The 19,026-nt window shown below is 40.3% G+C and overlaps 1 protein-coding gene across 8 annotated transcripts in view; it reads left to right on the forward strand.

Moving 5' to 3' along the window:
• NUP98 (nucleoporin 98 and 96 precursor) overlaps positions 1-18,963 on the forward strand; it is a 120,382-nt gene extending 101,419 nt beyond the window's left edge. For 7 of the 8 annotated variants that reach the window (XM_077866796.1, XM_077866800.1, XM_077866798.1 and 4 more), the window contains 5 exons: positions 3,250-3,471; positions 6,901-7,142; positions 11,762-11,916; positions 17,318-17,429; positions 17,554-18,963. In XM_077866796.1, coding sequence (XP_077722922.1) covers positions 3,250-3,471; positions 6,901-7,142; positions 11,762-11,916; positions 17,318-17,429; positions 17,554-17,771 — 949 coding nt within the window. In that variant the 3' untranslated portion in view covers positions 17,772-18,963. Of the gene's footprint in view, positions 1-3,249; positions 3,472-6,900; positions 7,143-10,067; positions 10,162-11,761; positions 11,917-17,317; positions 17,430-17,553 lie in introns of those variants that run through there. The other variant, XM_077866804.1, reaches the window with a different exon arrangement.
• The last annotated feature ends 63 nt before the right edge of the window (positions 18,964-19,026 follow it).

Here is a 19,026-nt window from a genome sequence, read left to right on the forward strand (position 1 = left end):
GCGCCAAACCGCTGCGCCACCTAGGGATCCCACTTTTTTTTCTTTTTTAAGATTTTATTTATTTGAGAGAGCGAGCATGCACAAGTGGGTGGGGTGGGAGAGGAACAAGCAGACTTCATGCTAAATGTGGAGCTTGGAGGCTGACATGGGGCTCAATCTCTCGACCCTGAAGTCATAAACTAAGCTGAAATGAAGAGTCAGACACCTGACTGAGCCACCCAGGCATCCCCAGAATATATAAATAACTCTTAATACTCAATAATAAAAAAAAAAAACAAAACCCAATTTTATTATTTTTACAACCCAATTTTTAAATGGGAAAAATACTTATATAGTTGCTTTACCAAAGAAGACTTAGATGTCAATCACAAGAGAAAGTGTTCAGCATCAATAGGCAAAAGGAAAATGCAAATTAAAACCATCATGCGATACCACCTATTAGAATGCCTAGACATTAAAAAGCCCTAGGGGCACCTGCGTGGCTCAGTCAGGTAAGCCTCTCTTGATCTCAGCTCAGGTGTTGATCTCAAAGTCTTGAGTGCAAGCTCCTCCCAGCGTGGAGCTTACTTTAAAAAACCTAAAATAAAAAGACCTATACCAAGTGTTGTCATAGATGTGGAACAACTGGAATTCTCATACAGTGCTGGTGAAAAAATGTAAAATGTTATTTTTTTAAAATTTTTATTTATTTATTTATGATAGTCACACAGAGAGAGAGAGGCAGAGACACAGGCAGAGGGAGAAGCAGGCTCCATGCACCGGGAGCCCGACGTGGGATTCGATCCCGGGTCTCCAGGATCGCGCCCTGGGCCAAAGGCAGGCGCCAAACTGCTGCGCCACCCAGGGATCCCTGTAAAATGTTATTGGCACTCTGATAAACAATTTGGCAGCTTAGAATGTTAGCCATACACATGCATGCATATGATCCAGCTATGCCCTCTAAGGTATTTACCCAAAAGGAATGAAAACATGTCTGTGTACAAATGTTTGTAACACCTTTGTTTGTAATGGTCCAAAAGTGGGAATCAAGCCAAATTCCCATCACTATGTAAATGGCTAAACAAACTGTGGTATATCTGTGTAGTGGAATACTACTCAGCAATAAAAGAGAATGAACTATTGATATACAAGATAACATAGTGAATCACAAGATAATTTTATTTGGTTTTGAAAGAAGTAAGACAAAAAAGTACCAGAAACATACCTACTATATGATTCCAATCTACATAAAATTCTGGAAAACAAACTGATGAATCACAGAAAGCAGATCAGTGGTTGCCTGGGAAGGGTGGGTGCAAGGAGGGCAGGAAGAGAAGGCTCACAGAGAGACATAAAGAAACTTTTGAAGGTGATGAGTATGTTTGTTATCTTCACCTTGGTTGGTAATTTCAGTTTTGTACATATGTTAAAGCTTAATGAAAAAACTGTACATTCTAAATATGTTTTGTTTACTGTATGTCAGTTTTTTTAATGTCAAAAAAGAAGAAAAAGTATCTCAAGGTACTAGAAATAGAGAAACTGGAGCCAGGAGATAGTAAAAACCTTGTTCTCAAGAAAGGTAGAATTGCTATGACTAAAACCTTACATAGGGGGATCCCTGGGTGGCTCAGCAGTTTGGCGCCTGCCTTTGGCCCAGAGCGCGATCCTGGAGTCCCGGGATCGAGTCCTGTGATGGGCTCCCGGCATGGAGCCTGCTTCTCCCTCTGCCTGTGTCTCTGCCTCTCTCTGTCTCTCTATCATGAATAAATAAATAAAAATCGGTATTTATTTATTTATTTTTTAATACAAATCTTTAAAAAAAATTTTTTTAAATAAAACTTTGCATAAAATCCACACTCTGTCCCAATCACATAGTCTAGAATTTTCACTTCCAACATAATGGCTGCTATTCACATATGACTCTTTTAGTAAACTTTAAAATTTAGTTACTCATTCACAATAGCCACATTTCAAGTGTCTAATAGCCACATGTAGCTATTGGCTGTCATTGGTCAGGGCAGATTATAGTTCATTTCCATCATCCCACAAAAGTTCAATTTGGCAACACTGATCATGAAAACTTTTGTTCTTTACTTAGGGAAGTGTTAGGAAGTTATAAAAAGTCTGGGATCTTAGGTGAAAAGAAAAAGTTATTGATTGGTAATCTAAGCCCTAAAATTTGCAGGTGTGAGATCTGAGTTTATATTAATTACAATCTGGGAATTACAAGCTAAGAACTTTACACAGAAACTGATCCAGGACCATTAAAATCTTTGGGCTCCCAGTAGAAGAAAGACCAAAAGTCTGGATAGGGACACTTTAAAAATTCAGGGTACCTGAGTTTCCTTATATAAAGAAAACCCCACTGGAGACAAAATCAGAGATAGAAATTACAAGCCTTAGAAGGAAATAACGAGGACAGACCAGGTGGCTCAGCGGTTTAGTGCCGCCTTCAGCCCAGGGCGTGATCCTGGAGACCCAGAATCGAGTCCCATGTTGGGCTCCCTGAATGGAGCCTGCTTCTCCCTCTGCCTGTGTCTCTGCCTCTCTCTCTCTCTCTCTCTCTCTTTCTCTGTCTCTCATGAATAAATAAATAAAATCTTAAAAAAAAAAAAAAGGAAATAACCATTGTGAAGAATAGTTAGCTGCTTAAACAAAGAGGAAAATTAGCCATTTCATATAATACAACAGTATGAAAGATTGTAAGATACCTATGTGTTTTAAATGATTAAGAAAAGTATCGGTGTACCTGGGTGGCTCACTCGGTTAACCATCCATCTTCAGCTCAGGTCATGATCTCAGGGTCCAGGGATCAAGACCTGTATCAGACTTCCGTGCTCAGCAGGAAGTCTGCTTCTCCCTCCCCACTGCCCCCCCCCCCCACTCATGCATTCTTTCGCTCTCTTTCTCTCTCTCTCAAATAAATAACATCTTAAAAATACACAAATGGTTAAAAATGAAGACTTAAGAGTTGTGAAGACTCCATGTACCGGGATGGTAAATATCTAAGCCAAACAAATACCAGCAAGCCTGTCCAATCACACAACCACAAAAGAGGAGGTGCCTTCATTTTTAGTAGGATCTGTAATCTTGCTGAACCTACAAGTAGATTGATACAGTACAGTCTCAGAGGGAGATCATCTAGTAATGCTTCTGTTGTCATATGCTTGCCTTTATTATCTTCTAAACCATAGCCAGAATAGTTGACCTGTTCAGTGCAGGTGGTCTGCTTCCTTGATATGATAACTCTCAGCACATTTTCCTTTGCAGACATTATGATCTCAACCAGCTGCTGGAGCCTCGAAGTGTAACAGCAGATCCTTTGGACTACCGCCTAAGCTGGCACTTGTGGGAGGTGCTGCGGGCTCTTAATTATACTCATCTCTCAGAACAATGTGAGGGTGTACTACAGACCAGTTATGCTGGCCAACTGGAAAGTGAGGGGCTCTGGGAGTGGGCCGTCTTTGTCCTCCTACACATTGACAACTCAAGGTGAGTAAGAATGTATGAACCCACTATACATCTAGTGCTACCAGGCAATGCCAGTCGCATCAGTCTCCTAGCATTTAATTCAGCAAGTAAGCATCTAGAGTGTATTCTGGGTTCAGCCTTGTGATAAACCTCAAGAGAGTTCAGCCTGCAGTTATCTCTATATTCATGTGAACAAGTTAGAAGTGAGACTGCCTTGAGATAAGTGCAAATTCTGTTTATCATAAGATCTCTCAGTAGTCGGAGAAGTGAGAAGAGATCTCTGGGAACTGCAGTAATCAGGGAAAACCTTAGACAGGAACAGGAATAATTACAGGAAAGGGAAGGACATGTCCACATAGGGCTACTCCATTAACTTAGACACAGATTCATTGGAATGTGGCATGCTTAGGAATTATGCAGAAATAATGCTGCTGAGCTGCCTCAGAGGATCTGTTGAGTGATGAAATGAGTTGGCAGGGAGGGCCCCTGCTTCTTCTGTCTGCTGGCTTTCTCCCTCTCTGGCCTTCCCTTGTCATCCACCCACACCTACCTTTCAACTTTAGTAGTATCATATTTATAAGTATATCCTTGCTTACTTGCCTAATGTTTTCCTAAAAGAACCTTATCTCCATGGTATGACTGGGATAAAGTTAGAAACTTTTCCATTTTGTTAATGATAGTAGCATGGCATTACACTAATAACAAAAATGTTTATATAGTACTTTGTCATATAGTACTTTTAAATGTATTTATACTCTGTTGTAAATACTTTACATATATCAACTCAGTTAATGCTCATAAGGAATCTATAAGCACTCTTATAATCACTATTTTACAGATGGGCAGCCTGCAGCCCAGAGAGATTAAGTAATTTTTGCTCAAGTCACATAGCTAGTAAATGCCAAAGTCTTCCAACTCAAGACACCCAGAGTCTGTGCTCTTAATCAGTATACTCCATTCGTTGTCATATTATATAGTCTGGAAAGGAGTTGAGTTTTACAGATGGATCTTAATTCTAGATCCATCATATACTTGCTTATCTGTAAAATCATAATATTAATCTCTGCCTAAAAAAAAAAAAATTAATCTCTGCCTAGTCAAAGGCTGGTTGTGGGATTAAAGGAGGAAAAGTAGGAGTGCCTGACTGGCTTAGTTGGTGGAGTGTGTGATTCTTGATGTTGGAGTCATAAGTATAAGCCCCATATTGGGTATTGAGATTACTTAATAAAAAACAAGTTTTAAGGGGCTCCTGGGTGGCTCAGTAACTGGTTAAGCATCTGACTCTTGGTTCCAGCCCTGGTCATGATCTCAGGATCATGAGATGAAGCCCTATGTGGGGCTCCATCCTCAGGACAGAATCTACTTGAGATTCTTTCCCTCTCCTTCTTCTTCCCCCTCTATCTCTCTCCCAGCTCTCCTCTCTCAAATAAATAAATAAAATATTTAAAAAACATTTTTTTTCTTTTAAAGGGAATGAAAATATAAAGCATCTAGCACAGTCTTCTCTTTAAGAAATTTCTCCTCAAAAAAAAAAAAAATTTCTCCTCCCTTACCAGGAAGAAAAAGGCCTTCATACTTTCCTTTGAATTTATTTAAACAAATTAATAGGAATATCACATGGTAAAAGACTGGCTAAAAGAATAACTGATGGGGATCCCTGGGTGGCTTAGTGGTTTGGCACCTGCCTTTGGCCCAGGGTGTGATCCTGGAGTTCCGGGATCGAGTCCTGCGTAGGGCTCCCTGTGTGGAGACTGCTTCATCCTCTGCCTGTGTCTCTGCCTCTCTCTCTCTCTCTCTCTCTCTCTCTCTCTCTCTCTTTTTCTCATGAGTAAATGAATAAAATCCTTAAAAAAAAAAAAATAATGGTGTTTCAGAGTAGGATCTAGGGAGGCAAATCCTATTTCCTGATGAAGGATTTTTTTAAATGAATTTTTCAATTTAGTGTATGTTTGTCATCTCTATACTCAACATGGGGCTCAAACTCAGGACTCTGAGATGAAGAGTTGGCGTGCCCTTCTTACTGACCCAGCTAGGCACCCCTTGATAAAGAATCTTAGAAATGAAGAAGTTGAGAATGGATTCAATGGAAAGCCTTGAAAAGGTCCTTGAAAAAAATGTTCAGAAAAGATTCTAAGATGAGACTAGTTTTGATTTGATATTTAAATCTGGTCCTTTGGGGGGTACCTGGGTGGCTCAGTTGGTTAAGCATCTGCCTTCAACTCAGGTCATGATCCCAGAGTTCTGGGAACATGATCCCAGGGTCCTGGGATTGAACCTCACATCCAGCTTCCTGCTCAGCAAGGAGCCTGCTTCTCCCTCTCTGTCTGCTGATCCCCCTGCTTGTCCTGTCTCATGCTTTCTCTCTCACTCTCTCTAAAATAAATAAAATCTTTAAAATAAAAAAATCTGGTCCTTTGTGGCACCTGGGTGGCTCAGTTCATTGAACATCTGTCTGATTCTTGATTTCAGCTCAGGTCATGATCCTCAGTGCTGTGGGGTTGAGCCTTGAGTTGGGCTTCACGCTGGGTGTGGAGTCTACTTGAGGCTCTCTCTCTTTCTCTCCCTCCCTCCCACTACTACCCCTGCCATGCCCCCACTCTCTCTCAAATAAAATCTTTAAAAAGAAAAAGAAATAAATCAACAGCTGGTCCTCTGGCCCAGATATAAACGGGCTCTCTTTAAGGGACCTTGAGACCAAAAAGAGTGAGGGTAGCCTAAATCTAGAGGCAGAGAGAAAATGAATTAGGAAAGCTGATGGTTTTGAAGGGAAAAAAAAAAAACAAGGACCTGGAAGATACCTTACCTTTAAAAACTACTTTGTTTACCTATACTGACCATATGGGAGAAAAGGAAGGGAGAAGGTTAAGAATGAACTACAAAGAACGACTTTGTGGAGAATAGGATTCTCCTATCCTGGTCCTTGATCTCCTGTTACTAAAAAGAAAAAGAAAAAAGAGAGAAAGCGTTTCCTTAGCACTGGACAACCTTCCCTAGAGTATTAGTTTTCAGTATTTTTTTATCATGAAAATATAATGTGTTTAGATACTTCTATTTCGGGATCCCTGGGTGGCGCAGCGGTTTGGTGCCTGCCTTTTGGCCCAGGGCGCGATCCTGGAGACCCGGGATCGAATCCCACGTCGGGCTCCCGGTGCATGGAGCCTGCTTCTCTCTCTGCCTGTGCCTCTGCCTCTCTGTCTCTCTCTGTGTGACTATCATGAATAAATAAAATCTTTAAAAAAAAAAAAAAAAGGATACTTCTATTTCATTTAAGAAATAAATGATGATATGATGGCTTTGTGTGTGTGTGTGTTAAGTGAAGTTTGAAGTGCTCCACTAAGCATTAAGACCTGCAGTTTAAGAGACTATCTCAGGGGTCACTCTATGCTGTCTGAGGGAGCCTTCTCCATCAATGAAGATAGGATTTATTCAACATTGTCTTTCTTCCTACAGCATGCGTGAGAAGGCTGTTCGAGAGCTGCTTACCCGGCACTGCCAACTAGTAGAGACCCCTGAGTCTTGGGCTAAGGAGACTTTCCTGACTCAAAAGCTTTGTGTGCCTGCTGAGTGGATTAATGAGGCCAAAGCAGTGCGAGCACACATGGAATCTGACAAGCACTTGGAGGCCCTCTATTTATTTAAAGCTGGACATTGGAACCGCTGCCACAAATTCATCATCAAGCACTTAGCTTCTGGTAAGTGCCTCAGACCAGGGCCCATGTCTCCTGGAATCACCCCAAATTCTTCCAACCTCTGAACCCCATGATTAATCAGGCCAAAGATTATTTCTATATAGAATTTTGCAGTCTTGAATCAGATTACACTTTGCAAAAGTTCTCTGTGCAGAAGAAACTTGGCCAGGATGAAGGGCTAGAGGGGCAGGGATTGACAGTAATATTATGTTACCATTTGCCAAGGATATGCTTAATGTGCATGAATTATGTTAAATTTTGTGTGGCTTTAGGAAATTTTATTTGCCAAAATGAAAAAAAGAGACATTATAACTGGTACCGTAGAAATGCAAAGGATCATTAGAGATTACTGTGAGTAATTATATACCAACAAATTGGACAACCTGGAAGAATTAGAGAAATTCGTAGAAACATACAAAGCCTTCTAAGATTGAATCATAAAGAAATAGAAAATCTGAACAGACCAGTTAGTAGTAAAGCAGATTAAATCCGTAATCAAAAAACTCCCTACAAAGAAGACTCCAGGACCAGATGGCTTCACTAGTGAATTCTACCAAACATTCAAAGAATTAATACCAATCCTTCTCAAACCCTTACAAAAAATAGAAGAGGGGGAGAACATTTCCAAACTCATTTTATAAGGCCAGCATTACCCTAATGTCAAAACCAGATAAGGATACCATTATAAGAGGAAAGTACAGACTAATATCCATGGTAAACATAGATGCAAAAATTCCCAGCAAATTATTAGCAAACCAAATTATAAACCATTCAAAGGATTATATACCATGATCAAGTGGGATTTATAACCAGGGTGGTTTAACATTTACAAATCAGCTCAGGTCATGATCTCAGGGCTGTTATGTTAATACATCACATTAACATAATGAAAGATAAAAATCATACGATCATCTCAATAGATGCAGAAAAAGCATTTGATAAACTCAACATCCATTTATGATGAGAACTAATTGGTATAGAAGGAACATACCTCAATAATAAAAGCCATATATGACAACCATATAGCTAACATCATACTTAATGATGAAAAGCTTTCATGGGCAGCCCGGGTGGCTCAGCGGTTTAGCACCGCTTTCCGCCAGGGTGTGATCCTGGAGTCCTGGGATCAAGTCCCACATCTGGCTCCCTGCATGGAGCCTGCTTCTCCCTCTGCCTGTGTCTCTGCCTCTCTCTCTCTCTCTCTCTCTCTCTCTCTCTCTCTGTCTCTCATAAATAAGTAAATAAAAATTTTAAAAATGATGAAAAGCTTTCAGCTTTTCCTCTAAGATCAAGAAGACAAAGGTTCCCAGTTTCACCACTTTTATTCAACATAGTATTGGAAGTCCTAACCAGAGCAGTTAGGCAACAAAAAGAAGTCAGAGGGACACCTGGATGGCTCAGCGGTTGAGCGTCTGCCTTTGGCTCAAGGCATGATCCTGGAGTCCCGGGATTGAGTCCCACATTGGGCTTCCTGCATGGAGCCTGCTTCTCTCTCTGCCTGTGTCTCTGCCTTTCTGTGTGTCTCTCATGAGTAAATAAATAAAATCTTTAAAAGAAAGAAAAAAGAAACAGAAAGAGACACCCAAACAAGAAAGGTAGAAATAAAACTGTCACTATTTGCAGATGACAAGATACAATATACAGAAAACTCTGAAGGCTCTACCAAAAAACTGTTAAAATTAATAAATGGATTCAGTAAATTGCTGGATACAAAATCAATATGTAGAAATCTGTTGCATTCCTGTACACTAATCATGAATTATCAGAGGAATCAATCCCATTTGCAATTGCATCAAAAGAATAACATATCCAGGAAGAAGTTTAACCAAGGAGGTCAAAGACCTATATCCTTAAAACTATGACATTGATGAAAGAAATTAGGGATCCCTGGGTGGTGCAGAGGTTTGGCGCTTGCCTTTGGCCCAGGGTGCAATCCTGGAGACCCGGGATCGAATCCCACGTCGGGCTCCCGGTGCATGGAGCCTGCTTCTCCCTCTGCCTGTGTCTCTGCCTCTCTCTCTCTCCCTCTCTCTCTCTCTGACTATCATAAATAAATAAAAATTAAAAAAAAAAAAAAAGAAATTAAAGACACAAAGAAATGTAAAGATACTCCTTGCCTGTGGATTAGAAGAATTAACATTGTTAAAATATCCTTACTACCTAAAACAATCTACAGATACAGTATAACCCTTCAAAATTTCAGTTGCATTTTTCACAGAACTAGAACAAACCGCTAAAATTTGTGTGGAACCACAAAAGACCTCCAATAGCCAAAGTGATCTTAAGAAAGAAGAATAAAGCTGAAGACATCACACTCTCTGATTTCAAACTCAATTATATAGCTATAGTAAATCAAAACACCATGATACAGGCCTGAAAACAGATACCATAAATCATTGAAACAGATTAGAGAGCCCAGAAATAAACCCATACATATGTGGTCAATTAGTTTATAACAAAGTAGCCAAGAATATACAGTCTTTTCTTTTTTTTTTTTTTTTTAAGATTTTTATTTATTTATTCATGAGAGAGAGAGAGAGAGGCAGAAACAGAGAAGCAGAGACATAGGCAGAGAGAGAAGCAGGCTCCATGCAGGGAGCCTGACATGGGACTGGATCCCGGGACTTCAGGACCACGCCCTGGGCTGAAGGCAGTCACTAAACCGCTGAGCCATCCAAGGATCCCCAATATACAATCTTTTCAATAAATAGTGTTGAGAAGACTGGACAGCCACATGCAAAAGAATGAAACTGGATCACTAACTATCTAATTCCAGGTACAAAAATTAACTCAAAATGGGCAAAGACTTAAACTATAAGACCTGAAAGTATTGAACTGGAAAAGAAACATAGGCATAGGCAGTAAGCTCCTTGACAACCATCTGGGTGGTGATTTTTTTTTTTTTTTTTTTTTTGGTTGTGACACCAGAGTCAAAGGCAGCAAAAGCAGAAATAAACAAATGGGACTACATCAAACTAAAAAGTTTCTGCACAGCAAAGGAAACCATCTGCAAAATGAAAAGGTAACATAGGAATGATAAAGGGTTACCATCCAAAATAAAGAACTCATAAAAAGAGCAAAAAACAAAATCTTTAAAAAAATAGAGGATCTGAGCATTTTTCTAAAGACATATACAGATGGCTTCCAGTTACATGAAATGACGTTCTATGTCACTAATCAGAAGTGCAAATCAAAGTCACAGTGAGATCATCTCATCCCTGTTAGAATTGCTATTGTCAAAGATAAATAATAAGGTCGGTGAGGATGTGGACAAAAGGGAGCCTTTGTACACTATTGGTGGGCCTGTAAATTGGCACAGCCACTATGAAAAACAATATGGAAGTTCCTCAAAAATTTAAAGTATAACTACCATATGATCTAGCCATTCCATTTTTGGGTAATTATCCAAAGAAAACGAAAACACAACTCATAAAGAAATGTGCACCAGCATGTTAATTGCAATATTATTTACAATACCCAAGATAGGGAAACAAAATCAGTGGATGAATGGATAAAGGAAAAGTGGTGTGTATGTATATGTATATATATATATTTGTATTGTATACATATACAACAATATTATTCGGCTATAAAGAAGAATGAAATGAAAGAATGAAATCTTACTATTTGCAACAATATGGATGACCCTCACAGTATTAAGGGAAATAAATCAGTGAAAGACAAACACTGTGTGATCTCACTTTATATGTAGAATCTTTAAAAAAAAAAAATGACTCATAGAAAAGATTGGTGGTTGCCAGAGGAGGTTGGAGATTGGCAAAATGAATGAATGAAGTCTAAGGGTACAAACATCCTGTTATGAAATAAATAAGTCATGAGGATGAAATATACATTATACATATATTATACATCTATATATGTGGGTGTATATTTACAAATATACATTACCAAAGTTAATAGCACTGTATTACACCAAGAGCATGCAACTCTTGGTCGTGGGTTGAGTTCAAGCCCCACATTGGATGTAGAGATTACTTAAAATCTTTATGGAATCCCTGAGTGGCGCAGCGGTTTGGCACCTGCCTTTGGCCCAGGGCGCGATCCTGGAGACCCAGGATCGAATCCCACGTCGGGCTCCCGGTGCATGGAGCCTGCTTCTCCCTCTGCCTATGTCTCTGCCTTTCTCTCTCTCTCTCTCTCTGTAACTATCATAAATAAATAAAAATTAAAAATAATAATAATAAAATCTTTAAACAGGAAGTTGCTAATAGAGTAAATCTTAGAAGTTCTTATCAAATGAAAAAAAAATTCTATAACTATTGTAACATATTAACTAGACATTGTGGTGGTCATTTTGCAACATATGCAAGTTTTGAATTGTTATTTTGTATACCCGAAACTAACATCATATTACAGGTCAATTATGTCTTAATTTTAAGAAAAGAAAACAAAACACACCAGAAATCTCTGTTTAAGGAAATGAAGCAAGAAATTTTCCACATTTTTCTTTGGAGAATTTGAAGATATCTACTTGTAATTCTCTAGTAGGACCCTACATTATTTCCCCTTCCTTCCTGTTTTGGATTTCTGCCATGTCCTCTGTGTACTTTTGAGAACCACATATTTGTGTAGACATAGTGCTTAATATTTTGTTTCTTCAGATGCCATCATTAATGAGAACTATGACTACCTGAAGGGGTTCTTGGAAGACCTGGCACCTCCAGAGCGTAGTAGCCTAATCCAGGACTGGGAAACATCTGGGCTTGTTTACTTGGACTATATTCGGATCATTGAGATGCTTCACCAGATACAGCAGGTACCTGTGTTCCTTAAACTACTACTTAGTTTTCATTTTCCCTGTCCCTTAAAGCCACAGAGACCTCAAAAGGCCTGAGCAACTACTTGAAAACCTCATTGGCAGAAATAGAACTGTCCGTGCAGGCAGGACATTTTGATGAGTCTAATTTGCGCTAGCCACTTTGACAGCTGTATCAAAACTTAAAAAAATTATTTGTTTTGTGCTTATTACCGAGTGGTATGTACGGTAGACATTCCTCAGATTTGTTTATCCATAGTCCCATCTTCTGTCCTTGTCCATGCCTTGTTTGAGTGAAAAGCTCAGGGATGAGAGAGATAGTAAGGTCAGAGATTTGGTGAGAATGGTAATTGTTTCACATATCATTTGGCATGTTTTAAAATTACAAGTATTGGGGATCCCTGGGTGGCTCAGCGCTTTAGCGCCTGCCTTTGGCCCAGGGCGTGATCCTGGAGTTCCGGGATCGAGTCCCACGTCAGGCTCCCTGCATGGAGCCTGCTTCTCCCTCTGCCTGTCTCTCTCTCTTTCTCATGAATAAATAAATAAAATATTAAAAAAAAAATAAAGTAAAATAAAATTACAAGTATTACAGTTTTTAATTTTTTTTTTTTAAGATTTTATTTATTTATTTATTCATGAGACACAGAGAGAGGCAGAGACACAGGCAGAGGGAGAAGCAGGCTCCATGCAGGGAGCCCAATGCGGCACTCGGTCCCGGGACTCCAGGATCACACTCTGGGCCAAAGACAGGCGCTAAACTGCTGAGCCACCTCGGGATCCCCCAGTTTTTTAAGTCTTCATTAAAATGTATTGGGGTTGGGCAGCCCCGGTGGCTCAGCAGTTTAGCACCGCCTGCAGCCCAGGACGTGATCCTGGAGACCCTGGATCGCGTCCCACGTCAGGCTCTCGAGTCCCACTTCAGGCTCTTTGTATGATGTCTGCTTCTCCCTCTGCCTGTGTCTCTGCCTCTCTCTCTCTGTCTCTATGAATAAATAAATAAAATCTAAATGAATGAATGAATGAATGAATGAATGAATGAATGAATGAATTGGGGGTCAGTCTTTGTAGTTATAAGATAGGCCTCTATTGCTTATCACAAAGACCAGCCCCTTAAACATAGAATTCAAGCCCACATAGAGGCTTTTACCTTTAACCCCTGCCTTATTTCTACTAGTGTTACCCCACATTCCAATTGCCAACCTACTCTGCTCTGATCACACTAGTCATGGTGTTTCCAACAAAGCTTGTTTTATATCAGTCTTTAGCACACACACTCATCCTTTAAGATCTGCATTGCTGTAAGCTCAACTTCGTTCTCCTTTTCCCCTAAGAAATGTTAATTGCACTTTCCTTTTTACTGCCAAAGGATTTGGTACATTTGTCTACTGACTGTATTATAATTACTTATCCACATCTGTTTTTAGGTTATCATAAACTCCTTTTGGGGATATCTTCTTTAAGATTAAAGGCAATAGAGTAGAGAGGGTAAGAATCAAGTTCTGGAGCCAAACTGTTAGGTTCAATTCATGGTTCCCTCACTCGCTCGTTATGTAACCTTAAGCAAATAGATTAACCTCTGTCTCTTCTGAAAAGGGTGGGGGGAGGGGTGGCACAGATTATTGTAGCTATCTGACAGAGTTGTCCAACAATTAAAATATACTTAAAGTGTTTTAGCAGACTAGTTTACATATATTAAGTGCCTAGTAATTGTTATCTATTGTCCTTATCAAATTCCCAACTACTAGCACTATGCCTGGCATATAACGTACATAATTTATTATTTGCTACACTTTTAGGATAGATTAAGAGCATCACCCCTAAATTATTATTGAGGAAAACGGTTTTCTAGTTGAATATTAATACATTTACACAACCTAGTTATTGAGAACTTACTATGTCCCAAGCACTAGTGGATTTGGGGAATATAAAGGTAAGCAGTAATATATGTTTGCCCTTACCAGTGACAATATTGGTGAGGAAGGTGTGTGTGTGTGTGTGTGTGTGTGTGTGTGTAAAACAGCAACTGCTATACAAAGGTAAGTGTAAGGATTAAACAGAGTGTTCTGTAGTAGCACATAAACATGAGTACTTAACCCCGTCTGAGGGAGTCTAAAAGGCCTTTTAGAAGTGGCATCTAAGCTCCTAAGGAAGAAAAAGGATAGTTGGGACAATGCTTCAGCAGAGGGCATAGCATAAGTCTAGAGATCAGAGAGATCATAGGGCTTCTGGGGGGCTTTTGTGTGTGTGTGTGTGTGTGTGTGTGTGTGTTTTGTTTTTGTTTTTGTTTTTTTTTAAGATTTTAATTAATTAGACCGTGAATGAGCAGAGGAAGGGGAAAGGGAGAGAAAGAATTTTCGGCCAACTCCGAACCATTGCAACCCTAGAGATCATGAACTGAACCGAAATCAGGAGTTGGCCGCTCAACCAGCTAAAGCCACCCAGGTGTCCCTCCAGGGAGCTTTAAATAAAGTAGTAGTGGATTATAGGGTGGAAAGGGGAGCCATGTAGGTTTAGTAAAGCCACAAAATCTCTCACCTGGACTGCAGTACCGGACACTTAATTGGTCTCCCTGCTTCTGCACTTACTCCTTTACAATCTATTTCCACATAGTAGCCAGAGTGATCTTTCTAAAATGTAAATCATATCATCTCACTCTCTTCTCAAAAATCTTCCAGTGGCTTCTCATTTCACTTAGAATAAAGTATTCCTTAGCAAGTCTTATAAAAGTCTGCCTCAATAATTGGTTTTTGGCTGGTGAACCCCATGGATAGCTGTCTAATGTGTTTTAATGCATAAAAATTAAATTCGTGGGATTACAAAGAAAACCAATTATGTTAAAATAGTTATCAAGGGATCCCTGAGTGGCGCAGCGGTTTAGCGCCTGCCTTTGGCCCAGGGCGCGATCCTGGAGACCCGGGATCGAATCCCACGTCAGGCTCCCGGTGCATGGAGCCTGCTTCTCCCTCTGCCTATGTCTCTGCCTCTCTCTCTCTCTGTGTGACTATCATAAATAAATGAAAAAAAAATTAAAAAAAAATAAAATAAAATAAAATAAAATAGTTATCAAAATACCAAGAACTTAATGGTAAGTAGTAGGTGATTTATTTAACATCCTAAATAACAAGCCCAGCAGTGGCTCTCCTAACTATTCTTAATTTTGAAGTACTATATTTAAAAATCACTAACAACTGTAAAGTAATATGAAAATAGCCATGATTTCTGTTGATGACAAAGTCACAATTATTGCGTGGCATCTAAATTAATAATTCTGATTTTTAATAAAAAGTTAATAAAAATAAAGATTTTATTCTCAGTCCAAGTTTACACTCTGAATTCTGAGGATCCCCAGTTATGATCTTCTGGCATATAAAACCTCTCCAGTTTTCTCTTCTTCTATTCTCCTCTTTAAACTCTGCATTTTATCCACATATGCTTTCTTTGCATTCCTGTCTTGTAGTTTTAGCTGTTTTCTTTGGCTAGAAAACCTGACCCTTTTGTTGTTATTCAGGTCTCCACTAAGATACGACCTCCCTCAGGGAAGCCTTTCCTCATCTGAAGTTGCCATCCAGTTTTTCTGCCACTTCATGTTTGAATGATCTCCATAGCTTGTGGTTCTTCAAGGTTTACCTCTGTCTGATAGTTTTTTTTATTTTCTATGAGTTTCTTCAGAGCAAAGACCTCATCATATTTACCACCTTTAAATGTCCAGTTAAAGACTGGATTCTTGGGGCAGTCCCGGTGGCTCAGCGGTTTAGCGCCACATTCAGCCAGGGCCTGATCCTGGAGACCCTGGATCGAGTCCCACATCGGGCTCCCTGCATGGAGCCTGCTTCTCCCTCTGCCTGTGTCTCTGCCCCCTCTCTCTCTCTCTCTCTCTCTCTCTCTCTCTGTCTGTTATGAATAAATAAATAAAATCTTAAATAAATAAATAAATACATACATACATACATACTGGATTCTTGTGGATAAAAAATACTTGCAGAGGCATTAAATGGTAGATTCTACAAAGCACTCCAAAAGTAGATTCAATAAGAGAGATGCTTCATGGAAGGGCTGGGTGAGCATTTGGAGAAGGAGGAGGTGATAGGACATTTAGCAAGTAGGGCGGTTTAATGTAAGTTTGAAGAGGGTGTGGGCAACCAAGAGACATATGTGAGGCAAACAGGAATAAGATGCTGCTGGAAAGTGTTGAGAATACAAGTAAAGAATAAAAATAGTGTTCCTGACTGGCTCAGTCAGAAGAGTATATGACTCTTGATCTTGGGGTTGGGAGTTTGAGCCCCATGTTGGGGGTAGGGATTACTTAAATAAACTTTTTAAAAATTGAGAAAATAAAAATACAGACTTGCTTTTTAGGAAAGTCACTCTGACTACCAGATGTGATGTAATGGGGATGACACTGAAGATAGTGATCAACCTCTTAAGATATTTCAAGTAAGAAATAATGATAATCCAAGCTAAGGCAGTGGCCCTGGGAAGGGGAATGCAAGGTTGGAATATTAGGCTAAAGATTTAGGAATCATCAGCACATTGATCATAATTGGAGCCATAGGTGGGGTGCCTGGGTGCCTCACTTGATTAAGCATCCAACTCTTGGTTTCATCTCAGGTTGTGGTCTCGGGATTGTGGGATCAAGCCTCGCATCAGTTTCTACACTCAGTTCAGCACACAGTCTGCTTGGTATTCTCTGCCTTTCCCTCTCTCTCTCTGCTGCTCCTCCTGCTTGCTCACTCTCTCTCTAATAAATTAATTTCAAATAACAATTAGAGCCATAGGAGTGGATTGCAGCACATAGGGAGAGGACATAGGGCCCCACAGTATTTTAGAAAGAGTTGTGAACTTGGAGTTAGGATACCTAAATTAAATGCTAGTTTGGACTCTACTTCTTACTTACTATGCACTCTTAAGAACTCATACAATCTCTCTGAGCCCAGTTTTTTTTTTTTTTTTTTTTAAGAATTTATTTATTCATGAGAGACACACAGAGGCAGAGACATAGGCAGAGGGAGAAGCAGGCTCCCTGCAGGACATCTGATGTGGGACTTGATCCTAGGACCCCGGGATCATGACCCGAGCCAAAGGCAGACGTCCAACCACCGAGCCACCCATGTGTCCCTCTGAGCCCAGATTTATCTAGATTTTAGGTGTCATTTGGTTCATTAATGCTCATCTCAAGACTTGCCCAATTCAGAGCTTTGATACTATGTTACTTTGCTCTTGTGGATTATTGCTGAGGTTGGGTTTTGTCCACTGTGGTTAGGATAGTAGATAGTGGTGACATGACACTGCAAGCCAGCTCTGTGGGTTTTTTCTGTCGCTTCAGAGCTTCACATAGTCCATGGACAGAATTGGGGTAAGGGGAAGTCTTCTTGACCTAATTGGTTTCTCTGCTTTTTTGTAGGTGGATTGCTCAGTTTATGAGCTGGAACAGTTACATGCCAAAGTGATCTCCCTGTGCAATCGCATACAGCAGATGCAGTGTTACAATGCAAAGGATCTCCTGGCCCAGTCAGGTAATTCTCCAGCCTCTCCCTGCTTCCTGCCTGCTTGCTTCCAGTCTTAAGTATTATACCTATACCCCGATGCCCACCCTTACCACCCCTCATCCATGGTGCCCACTTCATTTTTTCTCTCTAGACATGGCCAAACGAGCAGCCAACCTGCTACGGGTGGTATGGAGCCTTCAGCGTGCCCCTGATACAACTTCTGACTCAACACCAGACCCTCAGCGAGTCCCTTTGGGCCTCTTGGCTCCCCACATTGGCCAGCTCCCCATGCCTGAGGACTATGCCTTGGAGGAACTACGTGGCCTCACACAGTCCTACCTGCGAGAATTGACTGTTGGGAGCCAGTGAACTCCCAAGTTCCTCCCACCACACTCACATGCTCATTCACACTCACCACACTGAAATCCCCTGCATTGAGTTAATTGGCACTGTTTGCCATTCTCTTGAGTGGCTGTGGAATCCATCCTCTTTTCCTGCTGCCCCAAGCAGCATCCTCCATTTATTCAGGGCTTTTCTTAATACTTAACAAAGCATAAGGGCTTTTAGAACCCAAAAAAAAGGAGCCAAGTCTCTTTTTACTTTCCTTAAGATCATTCTTTTTTTCTCCCCCGTTTTAAAAAAAATGGTCAATAAAATACCTTTGGCAAAATTCCCTCCAGAGAACCAGGGAATCCTTTTCCACCTTCAGCTGTTCTGGATCTTGTGACCCTCCATGCCAACCTGCTACCCTAGTCCTACCTCAACCCTTTTATACTAGGACAAATATGTTAATCAAGGATTGTCCTTCCTTAACAGATAAACTATCCACAGAAGAAAGGAGAATTTGTCTCTTAAGTAGATTGAGGAGTTAACACTGTTTTAGAGTCAAAAGAGGGTGGGACTAAGTTAAGAAACAGAACAGGGTCTTTCTGACTCATTTTAGGGTAGAAGTGAGTACCTGCCACAGAGGGATGAATCTTCAAGGCTTCTTTGTTCCTGCCTTGAATGTCCCATGAACACCAAACTTTTCCTACTATCATGTGCAGGAACTCTTGGTCATAGACCCCATGTCTCTCAGAGGCTCCAGAATTCAGTTTGATCCCTGGTTTTCAGCCCTCTTGCTAGGCTTCCTGTCTGGATTTGCCTGAAGAGTTTGGATAAAACACGGCATGTTGGGTAGCCCTCCCTGTCCTTTTTTTTTTTTTCCCCCCCTCCCTGTCCTTCTTATTCTAACCCAAGGCATTTCCTACCCATTGTCTACAGTCCCAGAAGTAAATCCATTACTGAGGCAGGCAAGGAGCCGGGCTTTTAAGGGCAAGTGGAGGGCCTTTGCCACACTGCTGCCAACTATGGGGAGTCCCAGATAAAGGCCTGCGACAGCTGGTATGAGAGCTGTCACAGACAACATGGCCACCTCTGGGTCTTTATGCATGAAGATTATGTAAAGGTTTTTATTAAAAAGTATATATATATATATAAATAAATGATCTAGATTATTTTCCTCTTTTTCTGAAGCTACTTTCTTAAAAAAATAAATAAAATGTTTATAGCATTCCTGCTATTGGCTTTCCCTTTGTATTTTTTGAGCCTTCTTAACTCCAAAGATCTTTACAGTGGCCTCAGT

The sequence above is a fragment of the Canis aureus genome, chromosome 23 (assembly GCF_053574225.1).
Source record: "Canis aureus isolate CA01 chromosome 23, VMU_Caureus_v.1.0, whole genome shotgun sequence".
Classification (NCBI taxonomy): Eukaryota; Metazoa; Chordata; class Mammalia; order Carnivora; family Canidae; genus Canis; species Canis aureus.